The sequence below is a fragment of the Maniola hyperantus genome, chromosome 16, assembly GCF_902806685.2.
Source record: "Maniola hyperantus chromosome 16, iAphHyp1.2, whole genome shotgun sequence".
Lineage (NCBI taxonomy): Eukaryota > Metazoa > Arthropoda > Insecta > Lepidoptera > Nymphalidae > Maniola > Maniola hyperantus.
In genome coordinates, this window is record NC_048551.1 from 2,081,647 (window position 1) to 2,103,876 (window position 22,230).

At 37.5% G+C, this 22,230-nt stretch overlaps 3 protein-coding genes across 5 annotated transcripts; all 3 read left to right on the forward strand.

The window, feature by feature from the left end:
- The first annotated feature begins 508 nt into the window (after positions 1-508).
- Positions 509-6,114, forward strand: LOC117989740 (uncharacterized). Of its 2 annotated transcripts, XM_069504022.1 has the most exons (5): positions 509-607; positions 2,979-3,090; positions 3,886-4,077; positions 4,633-4,771; positions 5,733-6,114. In XM_069504022.1, exons 1-5 carry the CDS (start codon positions 567-569, stop codon positions 5,939-5,941), a joined length of 693 nt encoding a protein of 230 aa, XP_069360123.1. In that variant the 5' UTR covers positions 509-566; the 3' UTR covers positions 5,942-6,114. The 2 variants fall into 2 exon arrangements, with proteins under 2 accessions (XP_069360123.1, XP_069360124.1); XM_069504023.1 differs by lacking the exon at positions 3,886-4,077.
- A 1,664-nt stretch (positions 6,115-7,778) lies between these two features.
- LOC138403401 (uncharacterized) lies at positions 7,779-12,749 on the forward strand. Of its 2 annotated transcripts, XM_069503778.1 has the most exons (6): positions 7,779-7,907; positions 8,779-8,881; positions 10,128-10,319; positions 11,178-11,319; positions 12,080-12,171; positions 12,208-12,749. In XM_069503778.1, the coding sequence occupies exons 1-6, from the start codon at positions 7,870-7,872 to the stop codon at positions 12,292-12,294; spliced, it is 654 nt and encodes a 217-aa protein (XP_069359879.1). In that variant the 5' UTR covers positions 7,779-7,869; the 3' UTR covers positions 12,295-12,749. The 2 variants fall into 2 exon arrangements, with proteins under 2 accessions (XP_069359879.1, XP_069359880.1); XM_069503779.1 differs by having other exon boundaries at positions 12,080-12,749.
- A 3,191-nt stretch (positions 12,750-15,940) lies between these two features.
- LOC138403398 (uncharacterized) lies at positions 15,941-22,230 on the forward strand. The gene is made up of 5 exons (XM_069503770.1): positions 15,941-16,078; positions 17,973-18,048; positions 19,150-19,347; positions 20,205-20,343; positions 21,597-22,230. The coding sequence occupies exons 1-5, from the start codon at positions 16,017-16,019 to the stop codon at positions 21,716-21,718; spliced, it is 597 nt and encodes a 198-aa protein (XP_069359871.1). The 5' UTR covers positions 15,941-16,016; the 3' UTR covers positions 21,719-22,230.

Here is a 22,230-nt window from a genome sequence, read left to right on the forward strand (position 1 = left end):
ATCGTCCTTAGTGTAAGGGCAAACCGTACTGTTGACATAGGTTAATTAAATGTTAAAAATAAGTGTCTATTTTTTGTGTACCTATTCTTTTACTTTTTAGGGTTACGTACCTCAAAAGGAAAATAGGAACCCTTATAGGATCACTTCATTGTCTGTCTGTCTGTCAGGAAACCTATAGAGTAGGTACTTCATGTTGACCTAGAATCATGAAATTTGGCAGGTAGGTACTAGGTAAGTCTTAAAGCACACATTAAGGGAAAAATCCGAAAACCGTGAATTTTTGGTTAGGTACCAACATCACAAAAAAAAATGTGTTCATGTCGAAAATGTCGAAAAAGTCAGAGTCGCACTTGGCCAGTTGTTATTGCTATATTAACAGCTAAACTATTGGTTACTATAATGATAATGTGGTTTTGCCCACGGAAAAATTAATTAAAAATTAAATTGTTGTTTTGTCCGTTTCAAATATAAGTTGTACTTAGGTATTATAGATAACAACTCAGTTTGACGGCAAAGCTCGAACGAACCTTACATACCTATATCGTGCTCTTTTTAAATGATTAAAAATGTGTAAAATTGAATCACCACAAGAAGAAATAACAAAAAGGTCAGTTTTGGAATAGATAAAAATGCTTATCGGCAGCCTAATAACAACACTTGTTGGCCAGTAGCTTATTTAGCTGCCAATCGTGAGGTTAGAGGAACTTTGCGAGATGGTCAACTCCTCAGACCTTGATGTTGATGCTGCAAGGGTAGGTACTGCTCGCCAAGTTGTGGGGATTCAGATACTGAATGATACGTTTGTAAAGGTCAATGAAAGAATTTCTATAGAACCGTGACCCACTTTATTATATAAAAGTCGTTTATACGTATGATGCTTTATGGAGCATTTTGTTGCTGTTTCATCACTGATAACTAAACATACGGTTCATTAAATCTAAGTTCAAGTCACAATGATTCTAGGTTATATGCATTTTACCTATAATATTGTGAAACCAAATGGAAACTAATAAAAACATCCGCAAGCTTAGCAAGTTAAAATCACAATTTTGAATTTTTAAGTGGTTATTTAATACTAGGATAATAATTATCATTAACCTATATTGTGTGTAAATTGGTGGGTCAGGAATCAGGATCTGTCATTCTCCTTTAATAAGTACAGTTTTTATTTATACATAGTTGTCCCTGATCCACGCGTCGGTGACTCAACAGCTGACGACCTCCCTGGCGCAGTGGTGAGCGCTGTGGTCTTATTAGTGGGAGGTCCCGGGTTCGATTCCTGGCAGGGGTTTGGAATTTTATAATTTCTAAATTTCTGGTCTGGTCTGGTGGGAGGCTTCGGCCGTGGCTAATTACCACCCTACCGGCAAAGCCGTGCCGCCAAGCGATTTAGCGTTCCGGTACGATGCCGTGTAGAAACCAAAGGGGTATGGGTTTAATAAAAACTACCATACCCCTTCCAGGTTAGCCCGCTATCATCTTAGACTGCATCATCACTTACCACCAGGTGAGATTGCAGTCAGGGGCTAACTTGTATCTGAATAAAAAAAAAAAAAAAGCTGGCGCCTATTTAGCTCAACGGCTAAGCCTCGTCCATCCAGAGAAGCAAAAGCGTCAATTTTTTAACCTCATCATTGCGTTCATTAGCATCATGCTAAGCATGCATGCATGTCGTCAAGCGCAAGCCTATTACGCAATAAAAAACCGACCAAGTGCGAGTCAGGCTCGCGCACCGAGGGTTCCGTAGTACAGTCTTATTTTTTCGACATTTTGCACGATAAATCAAAAACTATGATTCATAAAAATAAATAAAAATCCACAGTTTTAGAATCCACAGGTGAAGCCCTTTCATATGATACCCCACTTGATATAGTTATCTTACTTTGATATTTGAAAATACTAATATTAGTTAATGATCACAATTAAATTTTTTTTTGTGTGATGTGACCACAAATTCACGGTTTTCAGATTTTTCCCCTAAAGCCAGCTGTAAGACCCACCTACCTGGCAAATTTCATGATTCTAGGTCAACGGGAAGTACCTTGTAGGTTTCTTGACAGACAGACAGACAACAAAGTGATCCTATAAGGGTTCCGTTTTTCCTTTTGAGGTACGGAACCCTAAAAATGCATAAAGTCGTAGAACAAAAGTTGTTAGTTTTAATGATAACAATTACGAGCCGAGAGCTTCCTGATATTTTTTCTTTAACCCTGCATCTTATCTTAATTATATAAAAGGAAAAGGTGACTGACTGATCTATCAACGCACAGCTCAAACTACTGGATGGATCGGGCTGGGCATGCACATAGCTATTATGACATAGACAACTACTAAGAAAGGATTTTTGAAAATTCAGGGGGTAAAATAGGGGTTCGAAATTCGTGTAGTCCACGCAGACGGAGTTGCGGGCATAAGCTATATTGTATAAGTCTGACTGGGTCAACGGCCTGGGCTGGAACACTTTTAAATTATTTTCTTTAATGTCATATATCTTTTAGATTTTAAAATTACACAATATAAACCGGAAAGCACGACTTAAATGCTTGGGAATTGGGTATTTGACTCCAATTTTTTTATTACTTTATTATAAACTAGGATAAAAATAATGACGTAAATTGAAAAAACTAATTAAATCGATCAAATAACAAAAAGTTATAAGCATTTAAATATTTCTGATTAGACAGAGATAGCAATATAGCATTTTGACGTCACACCTTACTAATGCCATACCTATAATATAGTATAGTAGTGGCTTCGTGCGGTTTCATACAAATTTTCGTCTTGCGAGAAAGGGATTGAAGACCCTCCCACTCCAAAATTAAAATGTCTGTAACTTTTTAAATATTTGTAGGATTTTAATGTTTTTTTCAGCGTACCTACGTCATTATTTTATCCTAGTTTATAATAAAGTAACAATATTTAACAAATTCAAAAGTAGGAAAATACCCAATTATGTAATTGATTAAATTATCTTTCAGTGTTGAGGTTTTGGAACCCACAAAATATTCGAGCGAGATCAGTGTAACGAAAAAGCGCAGTTGCTGCGTGACACACAGGACTGGATGTCTCATCTTCGCTTATTTGTACTTGGTAAGTTATCTACTCACATTTTGGCAAATTAATCTTCTAAATATATAAAAGGAAAAGGTGAATGACTGACTGACTGACTGATCTATCAACGCACAGCTCGAACTACTGAACGGTTCGGGCTGAAATTTGGCATGCAGATAGCTATTATGACGTAGGCATCCGCTAAGAAAGATTTTTGAAAATTTAACCCCTAAGGGGGTGAAATAGGGGTTTGAAATTTGTATAGCCCATGCGGACGAAGTCGCGAGCATAAGCTAGTTATTCTAATAAAAATCTAAACTTTATCTTGGTAAATGTAGGTCATATGGTAATAGTTAATTATTTTCATTTCTTTTTGACGATAATTCTTGCTTTCAGGTTGTTACCATTGGGAATGGATTATTTTATGAGACGGAATTAGTTATCCTGATGTCTTATACTATTACTAGCTGATTCCTGCGACTTCGTCCGCGTGAAATTAGGTTTTTTAAAAATCTCGTGGGAACTCTTTGATTTTCCGGGATAAAAATTAGCCTATGTCACTCTCCAGATCTTTATCTATACCCGTGCAAAAAATCACGTCAATCCATTGTACCGTTGCGACGTTGTATTGAAGGACAAACCAACAAGCCTACAAACCAACAAACAAACACACTTTCCCATTTATAATAAGGGTAGGCTCACATTTCGCAAAATAATTAATCAAATAAAAACCTAAACTCTATCTTGGTAAATGTAGACACATAATAGGTATGGTAATACTTAATTATTTTCATTTCTTTTTGACTGATAATAATAATTGTTGCTTTGTTGCAGGTTGTTACCATCGGGATCGGATTATTTTATGTTACGGAATTAGTTATCCTGATGTCTTATACTATTATTCCAAAAGTTCCCGCAGATTACCCTCATAATACAATTGTACTTTTGGTGTTATTGTCTATATCCATAGCATTACTTTTAATTGCAATACCATTTAACACACTTGTCATCATTGGACTGCACAGCGTAAGTTTTTTAGTTAAGGTAACTTATTACCTATTTCTCATTCCTTTATTATACAGTTGGCGTAGTAACACAAAGGTTTGGGGTACCAGCCATGAGCCAGGTAACGTCCCCGTGTGCCCGAGTGTTGCGAGTCCCTTCCGGTGAAAGAGCAGCGCCTGGGCCGGTGTACCCTGGTAACATGGTTAACAATTTCTCTTCATGGGATATTGTTAGCCATGGCTAATTGACCTGGTAGGGAGGGGGTGTTGTCCGCGCGTCCCTCTGAGTGAGCAGAGGGCGCAGTAGACCCATGGGGCAAAGCCCCAGGAGCGGAGGGTGTAGCTGTGGTGGGTGGTTGGTGATGAGTGTTTAATCACCCATCCAAACACTGACTGCCCCACCGTTTTGCACGCTATAATACATTGCTGGTTTGAAAAATACTAAATCACTACAATAAGGAATTAGGCTGGTATTCTATTGGGCTGTAGTATTGGGCTTTGTTTAGGTAGTAAATATAATAATAGCATTAGTTTTGCAAGCGTTCAATTAAATCTTATTAAACCTACTCATTTTCAGGAGAGACAGAGCTTCATGAAAGTCTACATAGCATTTCAGTGTATGAACTTAACGCTAAGTTTGGCAGTCCGAACTCTTACAATGTCATTTGATAATTGGAGCTTCACCAGCATTTGTTTTGCTATGCTAGCTTATTATTGTAAGTATACCTACCTAGTTATTGATGTATACTTTTTAAATGCCAAGTGGTGATGACTGATGAATAAGGCCGCATTCCCATTTTGTCGTGACGACTTTGATAGTCGTGCAGTCAAAGCGTCATGATGGCTTGTAAATTTGCTATGACGACAGCTTGTCAAGATAATGGGATCGGCTAGCTAATCGTAAAACGATTAAGTCACGAGTAATTGTGATGGCATTCAATGGGAATAGCTAGATACGATTGCCGCTCAACGATAAAAAAATTCGACGACATATAATTTTTATTTTATATTCAGTTTAAACGATATACCTATAAAGTCTAATGTTTTATATTTTCTTTTCGAAATTACATAATGTATTTACTTTTCAGCTTTATTGTAAGCATTAGCTGATGCCCGCGACTTCGTACGGGTGGATTTAGATTTTTAAAAATTCCGTGGGAACTCTTTGATTTCCCGGGATAAAAAGTAGCCTATGTCACTCACGGTCTTTATACCCATGGAAAAAATCACGCCGTTCCGTTGCTCTGCTGCGACGTGATTGAAGGACAAACGAACAAACCAACAAACAAACACACTTTCACATTTATAATATCAGTACTGATTTTCTGTAGGTATTTACTGCATGTCTACTTAAGTAGTACATTTTTGACAAGGTGTTTAATCAATTTATTCTCCTAAGGAAACCATGCTGAATTTCGGGATAAAAAGTATCCTATGTCCTTCCTCATAGTATGACCTCAAATCGTACCAAGTTTCATTGGAATCCATTTATTAGTTTCAGCGTGATGCGCGGCCGTGATACAGACAGACAGACAGACAAAAATGAAAAAAATTACAGTTTTGGTTTCAGTATCGATTTACGATTATAGGGTGCCCTCGAAATATCTTCAATGTACAGAACCTGTTACAGTTTTATTATAACTTATATAAGTATAGATTAAACATTTGTTGTTTCAGGTTTCGACATGTATTATCTTGTTGTGATCAAGATCCAGTACGACACGATGGTCGAAGCCGAACACAACCAGCTGGAACAACTCTACACCATCATAGAGCAAAGTGTCCTCAACGAAATGGTAGTTTTGCAGGAAAGCAGCTTAAAGTTGAAGGGTGCAGAGGAAGAACATGCGATATCACAAAGACTGAAGAAACTGAGAAATGGCTAAATTAATCTGTTGATCCTAGAAAAAAGTACCTACATTAAAGCTTGAAATTAAAAAAATTTTTTTTTTTTTTGATAATTAGGTACCTACCTACTATTAATGAAAAGTAAAAATAATCTAAATATATAAAAGGAAAAGGTGACTGACTGACTGACTGACTGACTGACTGACTGATCTATCAACGCACAGCTCAAACTACTGGACGGATCGGGGTGAAATTTGGCACACAGATAGCTATTATGACGTAGGCATCCGCTAAGAAAGGATTTTTGAAAACTCAACCCCTAAGGGGGTTAAATAGGGGTTTGAAATTTGTGTAGTCCACGCGGACGAAGTCGCGAGCATAAGCTAGTGCAATATAAATTTAATAGAAAGATGACATTACCTAATATTATATTAATTACATTAATGAAATAATAGAATAATTAAATATTATTGTTATTTTGTTGCTTGTCTATGTCTTTTCTGAAATAACTTAATCTAATTTTAATAAATAATTTAACAACTTTGTATGATAATTTAAATTGAAGTAAAAGCAATTTATATAGATCTCACAAACTAGATAGAAAAATAATTAAATAATGTAGGTACCTACTTAGACAATAATTGTAATTATGTATTTTGGAAATAAATGGCTTATTTATTTATTTTTTATATTTATTTATAACTAGCTGATATCCGCGACTTCTAGGTTTTATTAAAAATCCCGTGGGAACTCTTTGATTTCCCGGGATAAAAATAATAGGTACCTAGGTATGCCTATGTCAAATAGCCTATGTCACTCTTCAGGTCTTTATCTATAGGTAGGTACCCATACAAAAAATCAAGTCAATCGGTTGCACCGTTGCGACGTGATTGAAGGACAAACCAACAAACCAATAAACGAACATTTGGTATGTTTGTTATGTAAACGACACACACTTTCACATTTACGGAATTACCATGGGATTTTTAAAAACCTAAATCCACGCGGACGAAGTCGCGGGCAGCAGGTAGTCTATACCTACTAATATTATAAAGAGATAAAGGTTGTAAGTTTGTTTATATGGGGTAATTTCTGGTGGTACTGAACCGATTTTGAAGATTCTTTCACCCGTAAAAAAGCAACATTATTCCTGAGGGACATTAACTTAGGATATATTTTATTTTCAAACAAATTAGAGATCACTACAATAATTGTATTAATAATAAACTACCCGTGGGAAGCCGGGGCGGGTCTTATATAAACACTGGGTAGTGCGTCACGGGTCTTATTAGAATTTTTAGGGTTCCGTACCTAAAAAGAAAAAACGGAACCCTTATAGGATCACTTTGTTGTCTGTCTGTCGGTCTGTCAAGAAACCTACAGGGTACTTCCCGTTGACCTAGAATCATGAAATTTGGTAGGTAGGTCTTATAGCAGACATTAGGGGGAAAATCTGAAAACCGTGAATTTAGGCTTACATCACACAAAAAACATTAAATTATGGTCATTAACTAATATTAGTATTTTCAATTTTCGAAGTAAGATAACTATATTAAGTGGGGTATCATATGAAAGGGCTTCACCTGCTAAAACAAATTTTTATTTATTTTTATGCGTCATAATTTTTGAATTATCGTGCAAAATGTTGAAAAAATACGACTGTGGTACGGAACCCTCGTTGCGCGAGCCTGATTCGCACTTGGTCGGTTTTTATATTAGAACTTGGTAGACACAGCCGTGTGTCTTGACTCTTGGTGTATTCTTGAGAGTAACCTATTGGTTATTAATATTATGATAGTTTATATGGTTTTGCCCGAGGAAAACTAATTAAAAATTAAATGATAATATTTGTTTATATCTGTTCTAAATATAGTACCTACTATAGATAACAGTTCAGTTTAACGACAAAGCTCGAGTGAAGCTTACCTACATAAGTGCTCTTTTAAAAATATTAAAAAAGTGTAAAATGGCCGAAGTACATCAAGAGGTAGTAATAACAAAAAGGTCAGTTTATAGAATACTTAGTAAAAACGCGTATTGCCTAGCTGGTTTAATTGGGTATTTGACTACATCAAAAATAAAATATAAGTCCCGCAAATTGCTATTGCGCTGGAACCAGCTGGAACCATGTCTCATTAACAGCGAAATGACGTCTGTCTGTCTGCTAGCTTTTCACGGCCCAACAGTTTAACCGAACTAGAATAGAATATAATGTTTTTTTATTCATGTAAACTTTTTAAAAGTGCTTATGAATAGTCAGGTAGTTTTAATTTACCACTGGTTCGGAATGCCGTTCCTACCGAGAAGAACCAGCAAGAAACTCGGCGGTTGCTCTTTTTAATTTTTCAATTTACAATGTTATTATACCTAGATGATGCCCGCGTCTTCGTCCGCGTGGATTTACGTTTTTCAAAATCCCGCGGGAACTCTTTGATTTTCCGGGATAAAAAGAAGCCTATATGTTAATCCAGGGTATAATCTATCTTCATTCCAAATTTCAGCCAAATCCGTCCAGTAGTTTTTGCGTGAAGAAGTAACAAACATACACACACACATACAAACTTGTGCCTTTATAATATTAGTCGGGATTAGTATGGATATGGAAGTATGGATTTTGTACAGAGGTAGCTTGCATCCCGGAAATTGACATAAAAAACTCTTTATCCCGGATAATCAAAGGGTTCCCACGGGATTTAATAAACTTAAATCCACGCGGACGAAGTTGCGGGCATCCTCTAGTATTTTATAATTTAATGCATCAAGACGTAATAGCCCGATTTAAAAATTAATATTAACCGGAAACACTCACTATACCGTGCTCACGATATCAATTCCTGGGAATTTAAGGATTAATTAATTTATTATTACCTTTCAGTATTACGGTTAGACCCAAAAACTCTCGCGAGATCATTTTGAAAAAGTGCTGTTGCGTCGTACCATTGAGGACTGGATGTTTCATCCTCGCTTATTTGTATCTGGTAAGATATTTACTTCATTTGCGTGTATACTTACAGGGTTAAATAAATGTCTATATAATATCTCTATATATAAAAATGAATCGCTGAATGTGTTGCTGATCGCAAATCTCGAGAACAGCTGAACCGATTTCGCTAATTCTTTTTTTATAATATTCCTTGAAGTACGAGGATAGTTCTTACGGAGACATAAATTTAAAAAACATCCTGAATAAGAATCGACTGTTAGGCGGTACGAAATTCGCCGGGGCAGCTAGCTAAATATAAATTGGTGATGATGACGTAAGTAGTCTAAGATTGAAGTGTGCTAACTTGGAAGGGGTATGGCATCACACCACAGCCCTGATCGGTTTCTACACGGCATCGTACAGGAACGCTAAGTCGCTTGGCGGCACGGCTTTTCCGGTAGGGTGGTAACTATACCACGGCCGAAGCCGCCCACCAGACAACTAGCACACACACTAATTGTGCACTACAATAATAATATTATAGTGCACAAGTAGGTCTGACGTGTGTTGTGTGTTCCATCACTGATAAATGATACCTAATTATTTTCTATAGGTATGTTTCTATAGGCCTCAGATCAGACCTGGGCGCGTTTGGAACCCTCGTAGCTTTAGTTTTAAGTTTGCGTAATAATTATCTCCACTACTTATATCTTACAAATCCAACATCTGACTATCAAAAAGAGTAATTTATTACCTACAAGCTTATGCACGCGACTTTGTCCGCCTGGACTACGCAAATTTCAAACCCCTATTTGACCCCCTTAGCGGTTGAATTTTCGAAAATCCTTTCTTAGTGGATGCCTATGCCATAATATAGCTATCTGCATGCCAAATTTTAGCCCGATCCGTCCAGTAGTTTAGGCTGTGCGTTGATAGATCAGTCCGTTAGTAGTAGTAGTAGTCACCTTTTCCTTTTACATATTTAGATCAAACTAGCTTATACTCGCGACTTCGTCCGCGTGGACTACACAAATTCCAAACCCCTATTTCACCCCCTTAGGAGTTGAATTTTTAAAAATCCTTTCTTAGCGGATGCCTACGTCATAATAGCTATCTGCATGCCACATTTCAGCCCGATCCGTCCAGTACTTTGAGGTGTGCGTTGATAGATCAGTCAGTCGTCAGTCAGTCACCTTTTCCTTTTATATATTTAGATTTTGAATAAATCATTTGACTATGACTTTGACTTAGGCTTCTATAGGTCTATTTGACATAGGTATGTAATTCTGGCATTGTTGCAGGTCTTCACCGTCGGAATCGGATTTTTCCATATTAAGGAATCAGAAAGCCTGGTGGTTGATACTATTATTCCTAAAGATCCGGAAGAATACCCTCGTTTTGCCATTGCACTTTTGGTGTTTCACTGTATATCCATGGCTTTAGTTATAATTGCAATACCATTGAACATACATCTCATCACTGAACTGCACAGCGTAAGTTTTTCTGGTTAGCCTCACTCTCACACGCCCGCCCTCCCACTGCTAAACATGCAAGAAGAAGCACCACCACGCAGCACCACACAAATCCCAAAACACACTCGACGCACGTTTCGCCCCGACACCGGAGCATCCTCAGGAGATGTACACCTTACAATGCACAATTGCAAAGTGCAAAAAGAGTTAGCAGTGGGAGGAGCGGGCGGTGCATTTCGCATGCTGCATGCTGCACCATACAGATTCGACCTTTTTTTTTTCTCGCTTAGGAGGGGAAAATCCTCATGGACACAGTGCCGGACTCCTACCGACTAAAAACCCCTCCTTTCTCTAAGCAGTAATGTTCCCGCCTTGTTGGCCTACCATTACTGCCGCGGATTAACTCAACTTCCTCCTCTTTCGTCTTTCTCCTTACTTTCCATTATACCTTCCATGTATTTCTGAACTATCTGCCACTTCTTTTTCTCTTCCAGCATTGTGCTTATGAGGCTCTCCACTCCAAACTCTCCTCCCAGCTCGGCTACGACATTCCTTCTTTCTTCCTGAAACTGAGGACAATGGAACAGTGTATGTTCTGCATCGTCTATCGGTTCTATGCAGTACATACACTTACTGCTGTCTCTTTTTTTTATGCGCTCTGTATACTGCATAAACACCCCATGTCCTGTGAAACACTGTAACATTCGAAACGTCAGTATTCCGTGTTTCCTGGATACCCAGATATTTATATTTTTAATCAGTCTATGCGTCCATACAGATTCGACCTGTTTCAGCGGATTATAGCAAATTAAGCTTTTGGTTCATTGTATAACAGAATTAGCCACATTGTGTACTTAGTAGTTACTTACTTATTTTCAGGAAAGACGCCCCTTTTTGGTGATCTACGTCAAATTTCAGTTAGCGAACTTTGCGCTAAGTTTACTTGCCGAAGTAGTTACAATGGCATTGGGGTCTTATTGGAGCGCTACCGGCATTGCCGGCACTTCGGCAGCTTATTTTTGTAAGTATACTTAGTTACAGTACCCAAAGTACAAGATTTTACGTCTCACCAAACCAAACCAAATTCGAGAGTCGAAATACTTCCGCGTTACAGTAAACTAGATCTTAACTGCCTTGTTTTAAAGCTCAAGTTAAAAGTCTACACTTCTACAGCCACCGCTCCAAGCGGAAACATTGCGAAATTAAAATCAGTGGCATTGAATATTTGACTTCAATTCAAGGCTCTTTAGGTCCATTTTACTTTGATGTTATTGTGTTTCGACTCTCGAATTCTAGCAACGTTTGGTGAGACGTAAAATCTTATACTACGGGTACAGGTGAATGGCGCTGCCTTTATTGAATTGGCAAGTGCATGGAACTACTAAGTCCCGCAAATTGCTATTGCGCTGGAACCATGTCTCATTAACATTGAAATGACCTCACTTTGATCTCATCTAAATATATAAAAGGAAAAGGTGACTGATTGACTGACTGACAGATCTATCAACGCACAACTCTAACTACTGAACGAATCGGGCTGAAATTTGGCATGGAGCTACCTTTTATGACGTAGTGTCCGTTAAGAAAGGATTTTTGTAAATTCAACCCCTAAGGGGGTGAAATAGGGGTTTGAAATTTGTGTATTCTACGCGGACGAAGTCGCGAGCATAAGCTAGTTTGTTACTAAAGTCCAAGAGCCTATTATCATGTTTTATTTGCTCATCTAGTATAGAAGTATACATTATTGATAGAAGGTGTTTAATCAATACTTTTTATTTCAGTGTACAACTACTATTATCTCATTGTGGTGAAGAGCCTGTATGAAAAGATGGGTGAAGCCGTCACCATCACGCTACCTGAACAGACGACCTGTGTTGTAACATAAGGGTACACCCTGCATAATATACAGGGTGTAACCAGAACGCTAGGCGCTAACTTAGCGTTATTGTTATGTGTACTATCTAAACACAATCCAATACCAATTACCATTTTGTAATTTTAGTGATTTAGTATTTTTCAAACCCGCAATGTATAGCGTGCAAAACTGCTCAATAGCTCAACGGGTAGAGGAGTGGACTGAAAAATGAAAGGTCGACGGTTCAAACCCCGCCCGTTGCACTATTGTCGTACCTACTCCTAGCACAAGCTTGACGCTTAGTTGGAGAGGAAAGGGGAATATTGGTCATTTAAAATGGCTAATATTCTTCTAAAAAAAAAAACGCAAACTTTTACAAAATGCAGGATATTTTTTAAATTCTTTTTCGTGTTCTTCTTTGTGGTATCATATTATCAGTAATCATCAGTACTATCACCCGTCTTCGTTTTTGCTAGCCGTCTGGTTACACACTGTATTTAAGTACAACCTACAGTAAATATAGTTACCTTAGGCTATGGGATAAGTGTTAATAATAATAATAAAATAAAGTTATACATACAATTAATATAAAAATACCTTCGGTTTCTTCGTGCGCCCTATCCAGAAACAGTCCGCTTTCCTTCATTTTCCCGCCCAATTTGTCTGGTCTTGTCTTGAGCATCGGAATTTTTGAGTGTAGTCTATTAGATCTCAGATCTGGCTCACTCACGAAGTCTAAAATGTGCTTTCTAAGGCCCTCAACGCGCGCACTAGCGGCTAGCCACAATGTAGCGCACCGTTGCAGCAGACTGCATGTCTATCTATATATATATAAAAAATTCAAAGTCCTGACTGACTGACTGACATATATATCAACGCACAGCCTAAACCACTGGTCCTAGAGACATGAAATTTTGAGTGTGTGTTCTCTGTAAAGAGTAGGTATCCACTAAGAAAGAATTTTTCGAAATTCCATCCCTAAGTGGGTTAAATAGGGGATGAAAGTTTGTATGAAAGTCCGTCATTTTTCAAGTTATTTGCATGAAAATTGGTATTTGGGTTTTCAGTCACAAATGAAGAAATACGTGTTCTAGGATTTTTGGAAATTCATCCCCCCATCTCGATTTTCTAAATCCCACCCGAACGAAGCCGGGACGGATCAGCTAGTTTTACTATGAAATCATTCAATTCAATTCCCAATTATTGGCTTTTAGGTGTGCCAGCTGGGCACAGAGTGTTTCGCCAGTGTCACGTTTATGGAGAAGGTACGAAGGAGGTTGTTCGGTGAAAGCTGTTGTACAATACTATGAAATCATATAACTTCAACGCTGAACGTTGTCAACCGCTCCGGTTGACGGTAGGTTGCGGTCGTACGATGCGCCGTAATACGTTTGAATACTGCGGTGTGCCGCATCCCATCTTCGCACTATGCGGCCGGCCGCGCGGAGCGACTCTGGCCTCAGTTGCCAGCCATCGTTCCAGATAGGGTTGCCAGATCTTAAAACCGAAAAGCCGAACAGACCAGCCAGTTTAGCCGGACATTTGGGTAAAAAGGCCGCGGACTATCTTAATTTTTCAGTCTTAGTAGGTACCTACCTATAACACAAAAAACAAGGCTTTTATATTTTTTACCTTAAAATCCCCTCAAATTATAATAAAAGAACAATAAAATAAATGAACCAAACTTTTTTTAATAATCACTTATTAATACTACTTATTTGAATTAAACAAAATGAAACAAACCTAATAAATGAACCAGTCCTATTTAAATAATCATCATTCTTCTTCACACCTACTATTATTGCAAAATTTAAAAAATGGTCAAATTTAAAAAGCCTAACAAGAGCCGGACAGGCCGGACACCGTCTAATTTGGCCGTACATGCAACCAAAAAGCCTGACTGTGTCCGGCTTTATCCTGCCTGGAAACACTAGTCATGGATTTTGATACCTGGGAGAAGTTCATTTTAAAAGTTAAAGAAAAATTCAGATAGGTATATCTATCTAGTCCTACTACCTACCTACCCTACTTACTTTTTTTTTTTTATACAGATACAAGTTAGCCCTTGACTGCAATCTCACCTGATGGTAAGTGATGATGCAGTCTAAGATGATAGCGGGCTAACCTGGAAGGGGTATGGCAGTTTTTATTAAACCCATACCCCTTTGGTTTCTACACGGCATCGTACCGGAACGCTAAATCGCTTGGCGGCACGGCTTTGCCGGTAGGGTGGTAACTAGCCACGGCCGAAGCCTCCCACCAGACCAGACCAGAAATTTAGAAATTATAAAATTCCAAACCCCTGCCAGGAATTGAACCCGGGACCTCCCACTAATAAGACCACAGCGCTCACCACTGCGCCAGGGAGGTCGTGAAAATAGGGAGGTTTATTTTTAAAATAAATATTTTTCAAAACAACACTTATTTTATAAATCTCTCGATTATGCTTCTAACTAAATAGTCGATTAGAGATGTGCTGACCCCAGGATAGACTGCTAAGGTACATATGTACTTAGTCATACGCAAGAGATGTGCATCCCTTATTCGCTTACTCAGTGTCCAACACTGAATGATAGCCACCGAGCTCATTTACTTTCATCATCATCATGTAAAAAGTAGGTAAAAACCCGAGTCGCACAAGACTGCAAATACTATTTTATACATGGCATAATCTTGTACCTATATTAAATATTTGAACCAAGAGCAACCGCCGAGTTTCTTGCTGGTTCTTCTCGGTAGGAAAGGCATTCCGAACCAGTGGTAGATGCATCCGACTATTCGAAAGTACTTGTAATTGTACTTGTAGTTTATTCGAATAAAAAAGATTTTTATTTTTATTTTTTTATTTTAGTCATTTTATTTGTCGGTCAGAAATATATATGCCTATACCTTTTCGATAGTTGGAATTTTATATCGATACATCGATATATCGAAAAGTTAAATATCGCTCAAAAGTATCGAATATCGAACAAATAATATCGATATATCGATGTATCTATATATTTTCGTCCGGCGTACAGTGCGAACGAGCGCGGTTGACGTGCGGATGTGCATGGCGTCCTCACCGCCTCATACTTCGATTGCCATCTTAACCTGTCGCGGACTATACCTATCACGAATCAAATACCAGTAGTAGATGCATTTGACGATTCAAAAGTACCTACCTACTTGTAAAAGTTTAATTGAATAAAAAAAAAAAAAAATTATTTTATTTATTTTCAATGAGTGGGTGAATAGATAACTAAGTTATATCTATCTACTAGTGTATTTTGTTAGGTTAGCCAGTTGACCTATTGGTTATTATTGTTAAGATAATAAAATGGGGTTTGCGAGCAGAAAATAATTAATTAAAAAAACCCGGTCAAGTGCGAGTCGGACTAGCACACAAAAGGTTCTGTACACCATCGTAGAAAATAGATAGGTATACCTACCTAACACTTTTATGTAGAAAACTGCGAGTTAATGACGGACTGCACCATCTATATACCTATTGTAGTTTAGTAAATACATTTTTTCGTGAACACATCATGTGTTTTCGAATTATTTCCTTTACTGGTGCTATAAGACTTATCTACCTATGTATCAGCCAAATTTCATGATTCTATGTGAACGGGAACTACCTAGTACGGGGAAGTAGTACGGGGGTTTCTTGACAGACCTGACAGACAAAAGGACAGACAGACAGACAACAAACTAATCCTACAAGGGTTCCTTTTTTCCTATTAGGGTACGGAACCCTAAAAATGAAACGATATTCCGTCCACAATATAAATAGCATAACAGGATAATAGTATCCAGTTTACGACAAAGCTTGAGTAATACTTACTGACTCGCGCTCTTTTAAAGTTAAATAAAAGTGTAAAATGGCTGATCTAAAACAACGTGAAATGGCTGATTTAAAACAAGACGCAGAGCTAACAGAAAGGTCAGTTTTTAGGGTTCCGTACCTCAAAAGGAAAAACGGAACCCTTATAGGATCACTTTGTTGTCTGTCTGTCGGTCTGTCTGTCAAGAAACCTACAAGGTACTTCCCGTTGACCTAGAATCATGAAATTTGGCAGGTAGGTAGATCTTATAGCTGACATGTGGGGAAAAATCTGAAAACCGTGAATTCACAAAAAAAAATGTGAGTGACTATATCAAGTGGGGTATCATATGAAAGGTCTTCCTTCATCTGTACATTCTAAAACAGATTTTTATTACTTTTATGCATCATAGTTTTTGAATTATCGTGCAAAATGTCGAAAAAATACGACTGTAGTACGGAACCCTCATTCCCCTCAACCCTGACTCGCACTTGGCCGGTTTTTTATTGGGAATAAAAAGGTTACTTAGGGCCGGTTGTTTCAACAAACTTTGACGGACACGTAACCTTTAAATATGGCGCTAACGAACGTAAGTAAAGCAAAGCGTTGATTCCGTATCTATTAGCGCTAACGTTCGTTAAAAAGTTACGTTTACGTTAACCAGTGCTGGGCCCATTGGTGATCGTCAAATCAGTTCGTAACTTCATACTTCTTACAAACGGAATATTTTATTTACAAATTATAATGGAATCAATTTAATTCAAAGCTTTTAATGGTAGTTTTTTTGAAGATGAAAGAGAATTTGTAATTAAGAAAAAGTGTTTAAAATGCGAAGTAGCAATATTAATAACGATGTATATAATTTAATATACTTAAAATGAAATAAAAAAAGGATACGGAGAAGTAAGTTAATTTTTAGGGTTAGTTTCGCAACCAAAATAACAATGACGAACAGTTTTTTGTACAATGAAGCAACGCACGTAAATTAACAAATGTTAAAGTTCGTCTACGTCTGTTAAATTTTAACGAACGTGTCTTACGAAGACCAATGGTTTGAAACAACCGGCCCTTAGTCGTTCACGGCAGTAACAACATGCCCCCGTTGGTAAAGTGCTGAGAATCATGAGGTTTTGGTTAATTCAATTCAAATCAAATCAAATCAATTAATCATAAATTTTATTGCCTTTAAGTTATAGGTATATTATAATATCTATCAGCGGCATTACTCACGTATTTAGTCGACGTTAGCCCGACTAGTTTCGAACCCATCCGCTTACCGCACCCATAATTTAAACGCTATAATGAGTGCTGACATAAATATATAAAAGGAAAAGGTGACTGACTGATCTATCAACGCACAGCTCGAACTACTGGACGGATCGGGCTGAAATTTGGCATACAGATAGCTATTATGACGTAGGCATCCGCTAAGAAAGGATTTTTGAAAATTCAACCCCTGGTGCAGTGGTGAGTGCTGAGGTCTTATAAATGGTCCCGGGTTCCATTCCCGGCAGGGGTAATTGGTCTGGTCTGTTAGAAGGATACGGCCACGGCTAGTTACCAGTTACCACCCTAAGCAAAGCAAGCTGTGTCGTCAACCGATTCTGCGTTGCGATATAATAACGTGTAGAAACCTATTGTTAAGAAGTATGGGCACACGAGTAGATATTATAGACCAGAGGGGAAGCTTCACACTAGCTCACGCACAACACGACGTGTCACGGACGCTCCGTGTGCGCCCAGTTCGATGGCAAACGGCGGCAAACGGAGCGTCCGTGACACGTCGTGGTGTGCGTGAGCTGCGCTATGAGTGAGTGAACCTACAGCCAGCCGCTAGTATGAAGCTTCCCCTCTGGTCTATACCTATATCTACTCGTGTGGTATGGTTGTAACAAAAACTGCCACACCCCTTCCAAGTCAGCCCGCTAACATCTTAGATTGCGTCATCACTTACCACCAGGTGAGGTCGCAGTCAAGGGTTAACTTGTTGGTTTTGAAATGTCTTTTTTACAGTGACATCGCTTACCATAAATGCTGTGGGTGCATACCTTTAAGGGAAGGATGCCTAATACTCGGATACGTGAATCTGGTACGCATCACAATATACATTGGGTATTTAACTCAAATTTTTTTATCACTTTATTATAAACTAGGATAAAACTGAAAAAACTAATTAAATCGATCAAATAACAAAAAAGTTATAAGCATTTAAATATTTCTGATTAGATAGAGATAGCGATATTGCATTTTGACGTCACACCTTGCCATAGAAGCTTCGTGCGGTTTCATACAAATTTTCATTTTGCGAGAAAGGGATAGAAGACCCCCAACTCCAAAATTAAAATGCCTGTAACGTTGTAAATCTTTGTTGGATTTTAATATTTTTTTCAGCGTACGTCATTATTTTTATCCTAGTTTATAATAAAGTAATAATGGGGCCGATTCTCTAGTACACAATCTCTAAACTAAACTAAATTAACAGGTCTAAATCTAGTGCTTTCCTTTTCCGCAAGCAACATTATGAAAGGGATAGCAATAGATTTAGACGTGATATTTTAGTTTAGTTTAGAGATTGTGTACAAAGGAATTAGCCACAATATTTATCAAATTCAAAAGTAGGAAAACACCCAATTGTAATTTTCCACAATTTCTTCCGCGTGGATTCCTCGTAGGTACGTAGGGGCACGCGATTGGTCGATCAGTCGCCCCTTGTTTCCCGCGATGCGCCTACTTTTCCCCACTACGTTGTTTTTTGTTGTTTTTTGAATATAATAGAATAGAACGAACTTATTTAAATAAAATTGTACAAGGACTTTTCAATCGTCAGCTTAATTTACCACTGGTTCGGAATGCCGTTCCTACCGAGAAGAACCTACAAAAAACTCGGCGGTTGCTTTTTGAAATGATTTTTTTAATCTGATTTTTAAGGGGTTCTTATAGATGAAATAATTATTTATTATGCCCATAGCCAGTCCCATCGTTACAAACTAAACTAAAAACAAACTATACTTAAAACTAAAACTATAACAATTAGTGAGAATTTAAACATTAAATGTTTAAACTTGCCTATAATTTTTAAATGTCCAATTTACAATAATATTATGCCATGTTGAATAAGTTTTCCGGTAAGTATACCTAGACCTACCTACCATCTTCTAAAATTGTGTTTAGGTACTATTTCTTTTTGCAGGTCTCCAGCGTAATATTTGGTATCAATTGCGTGACAGGCATAATAGAAATGGTAGGATTACTACACGGAGCTTTTGGCGAGTTAGATGCAGGTGACGAGGGAACCGTCGTTACTAATATTACAACATATAGCGTGTTTTTGATCTGGCAAATGATCGCTCTAGCATTCGCTATACTCCTCCTCGTTGGACTGCATACGGTAATGACCTCTTTTATTATTATATTATAAAGGCAGACAAAACAGGTTTCAGCTATAAATGGTCCAAATACAAAAACAATAGATTAAGATCTAAGCGGTAACCCTTAACATGTGTACACAATAATGCTTAAATAAATATATGCACTAAACAAGTTAACATACAATTTTTTAAAATACAGAATAAAGAAATTGACAATTATTATAAAATATATAGTGTGGGTTAGGTAACTAAATAGTTATAGTTTATAAATATTCGAATGGTAGACAAATGAGTTAACTAGCATACGAGAAAATTAACACCTTTATTATTGGCACCTTTGGCCCAGGGGCAACCAGGTGCGGACTTTTTGATGACGTTTAAAGTTTGTATGTTTTATTTGATATCTTTAAGTACTTTTAATTTATATTTAAGTTTATTTAATAGAATTATATATTGAATAGAAAATTAACTATGAAAAATATACTTAAAGTGGAGAAGATGCAAAATGTTGATAAATATGTTTTTTAAATGTGTTCAAGTTATTATTCAAAACACTTATCACACCACTCGCTCTAGAAACCCTTATTACAGACCTGTTAGCTAAGGGTAAAGTACATCATAACATTCCTACAACTTGTTGTATCAAAAAGAGTAATTTATTACCTATTTTGAATAAATCATTTGACTTTGACTTTGTAATGTTGTACTTTCTCTAGTCCGTGGTTGTACTGCTATTCATTACGTCTTAAGGGATTAATTTATTATTGTACCAGTTTTATATGAATTTTATAATTTATACCAATTTTGTATATAATTTGATTGTGCTTCATAATGGCGACCAGAGTAGCATTATACTAAATAGTATTTTTTCCCCCAGGAGAGACCTAAATACGTCAAAATCTTCCTGGTGTTCGCAGTCATTGACGTGGTCCTAGAAGGACTTGTCATGATTTTTAGATCGGTTGCGGGTTATGCGCCGATCAAAACCACATTTTTTTCATTGCTTATGATGCTTTGTAAGTATATCTACGAGTAGATTATACAGTACTAGCTTATGCCCGCGACTTCGTTCGCGTGGACTACACAAATTTCAAACCTCTATATTACCCCCTTAGGGGTTGAATTTACAAAAATCCTTACTTAGCGGATGTCCACGTCGTAATAGCTATCTGCATACCAAATCTCAGCCCGATCCATCCAGTAGTTTGAGCTGTGCGATTATAGATCAGTCAGTCAGTCAGTCAGCTTTTACTTTTATATAAGTATTTAGACAAGCTGCTAGCGAAAACATCGTAAATAGCTTGCACTTAATGCCTATAACTAAATCATAATAAATAATATTATGATTAATATTAATAATCTATTTATATATATTTTTTTTTCACGGATCCGTAAAATCACGGATGAGTGCACAGACGCTATAAGGCGGAGAAATCCGGCAGTGTATGGATGTCATATTAATATTATGGTCTAGACTCTAGCGCAGAGGCAGATTATCGCTAAGCGAGGTTACGAAGGGGCGTGCGCGATCGTGTAGAGTTCCATTACCTGGCCTATTTAGCCCTAATAGGGTGCAATCTTTAAAACAGGGGAAAGTGGAAACTGACAGCAATGGGATCGGTTGATTTGAGCATGTAATCTTGAATTATATATGTTGAACATTTCTAAGTTTATTTTTAGTTCCTTTTAATTTTAATTATCTTGATGTGCCTAAAAGTACACGCTTATTATGATTCAGGATTTTTAAAGAAATTCTTTCACAAAAACCTTGTTTTTTACGAAAACAACAAAAAATTGGCCAAATCGGTTGATTTGTTCTCAAGTGATGATCTTACATACATGCGGCAATTGATTTATATACCTACTTAAATTTACCTATGTACAATAATGAAAGTATTCTTCTTTGTGAGGATTGTTTTATCTCTGGTAACATTAAGAAACGTCAGAATTCCACGGAATTAAAAATCAGACTATAAGTAATACTATCTTGGAGTGACCGAAACTGCCTCTTCTTTAATATAGCAAAGTGTCATGACGCGATGTTCTTCACTCGCTCACATGAATAGTATAATCACCAACAACCATCGTCTCTGCAATGAGACGATTCTTCGTTCTTTGGAATTAGTTAGTAATTTTTTTAATATGGCTGTTAGAGGGGCGCCTATGAGGTGCTTGCATAGGGCGCTCTCGACATTTACTTAATCCGCCTCTGGTCTAGAGTGCGGAGGTATTATGACAAAATGTAATTATTTTATTGTACCTATTTCAGTGTTCGTCGCTTACTTCCTCCTGGTGCTGTGGAGCCAGTACGTCAAGATGAAGATCGCCGCGAAGAATCGGTCCACGCAGCACGACCGCGAGGGGCAACTGATGAACAGCAACCAGTATTAACACACTTACCCATAGGCCATATCCTATATATATCAGACCTCAGTGGATAAATGTACTTTAGTTTAGTTGTTGGCGATGCGATGTTATACCCCCATTGACTTATATATTACTTCGTATGGACAGGGCCATTGAACAAACAAAATGGCACCGACTCAATGGTACTTTAGTATCAATGCATCCTCAGTGACGTCTGGGTTTCAAACGGGTCGTTCATTAGTATCTAAGAGGTGGCGCTGATTTATTTAGTTCCAAAACCGTGAAAAATTTTGTTCGCTTGGGCATATCTTGTCATTTATATCTATGTATACCTGTACCTCGGAAAGCCCGTAAAGCTGTCAGTTCTGCACTCTGATCTATCTCCGGTCGTGTTGAATTGCAGTTTAATCGTGAGGGAAACTATAACAGAGAGCTTGAATAGAATACAGAGACCTGTGTTTACTTTTTTGTTGCTAGAGTATACCAGCTACCTCATCTGCTTACTTTACTTTTAAAATAAATGTTTTTTAAAACAA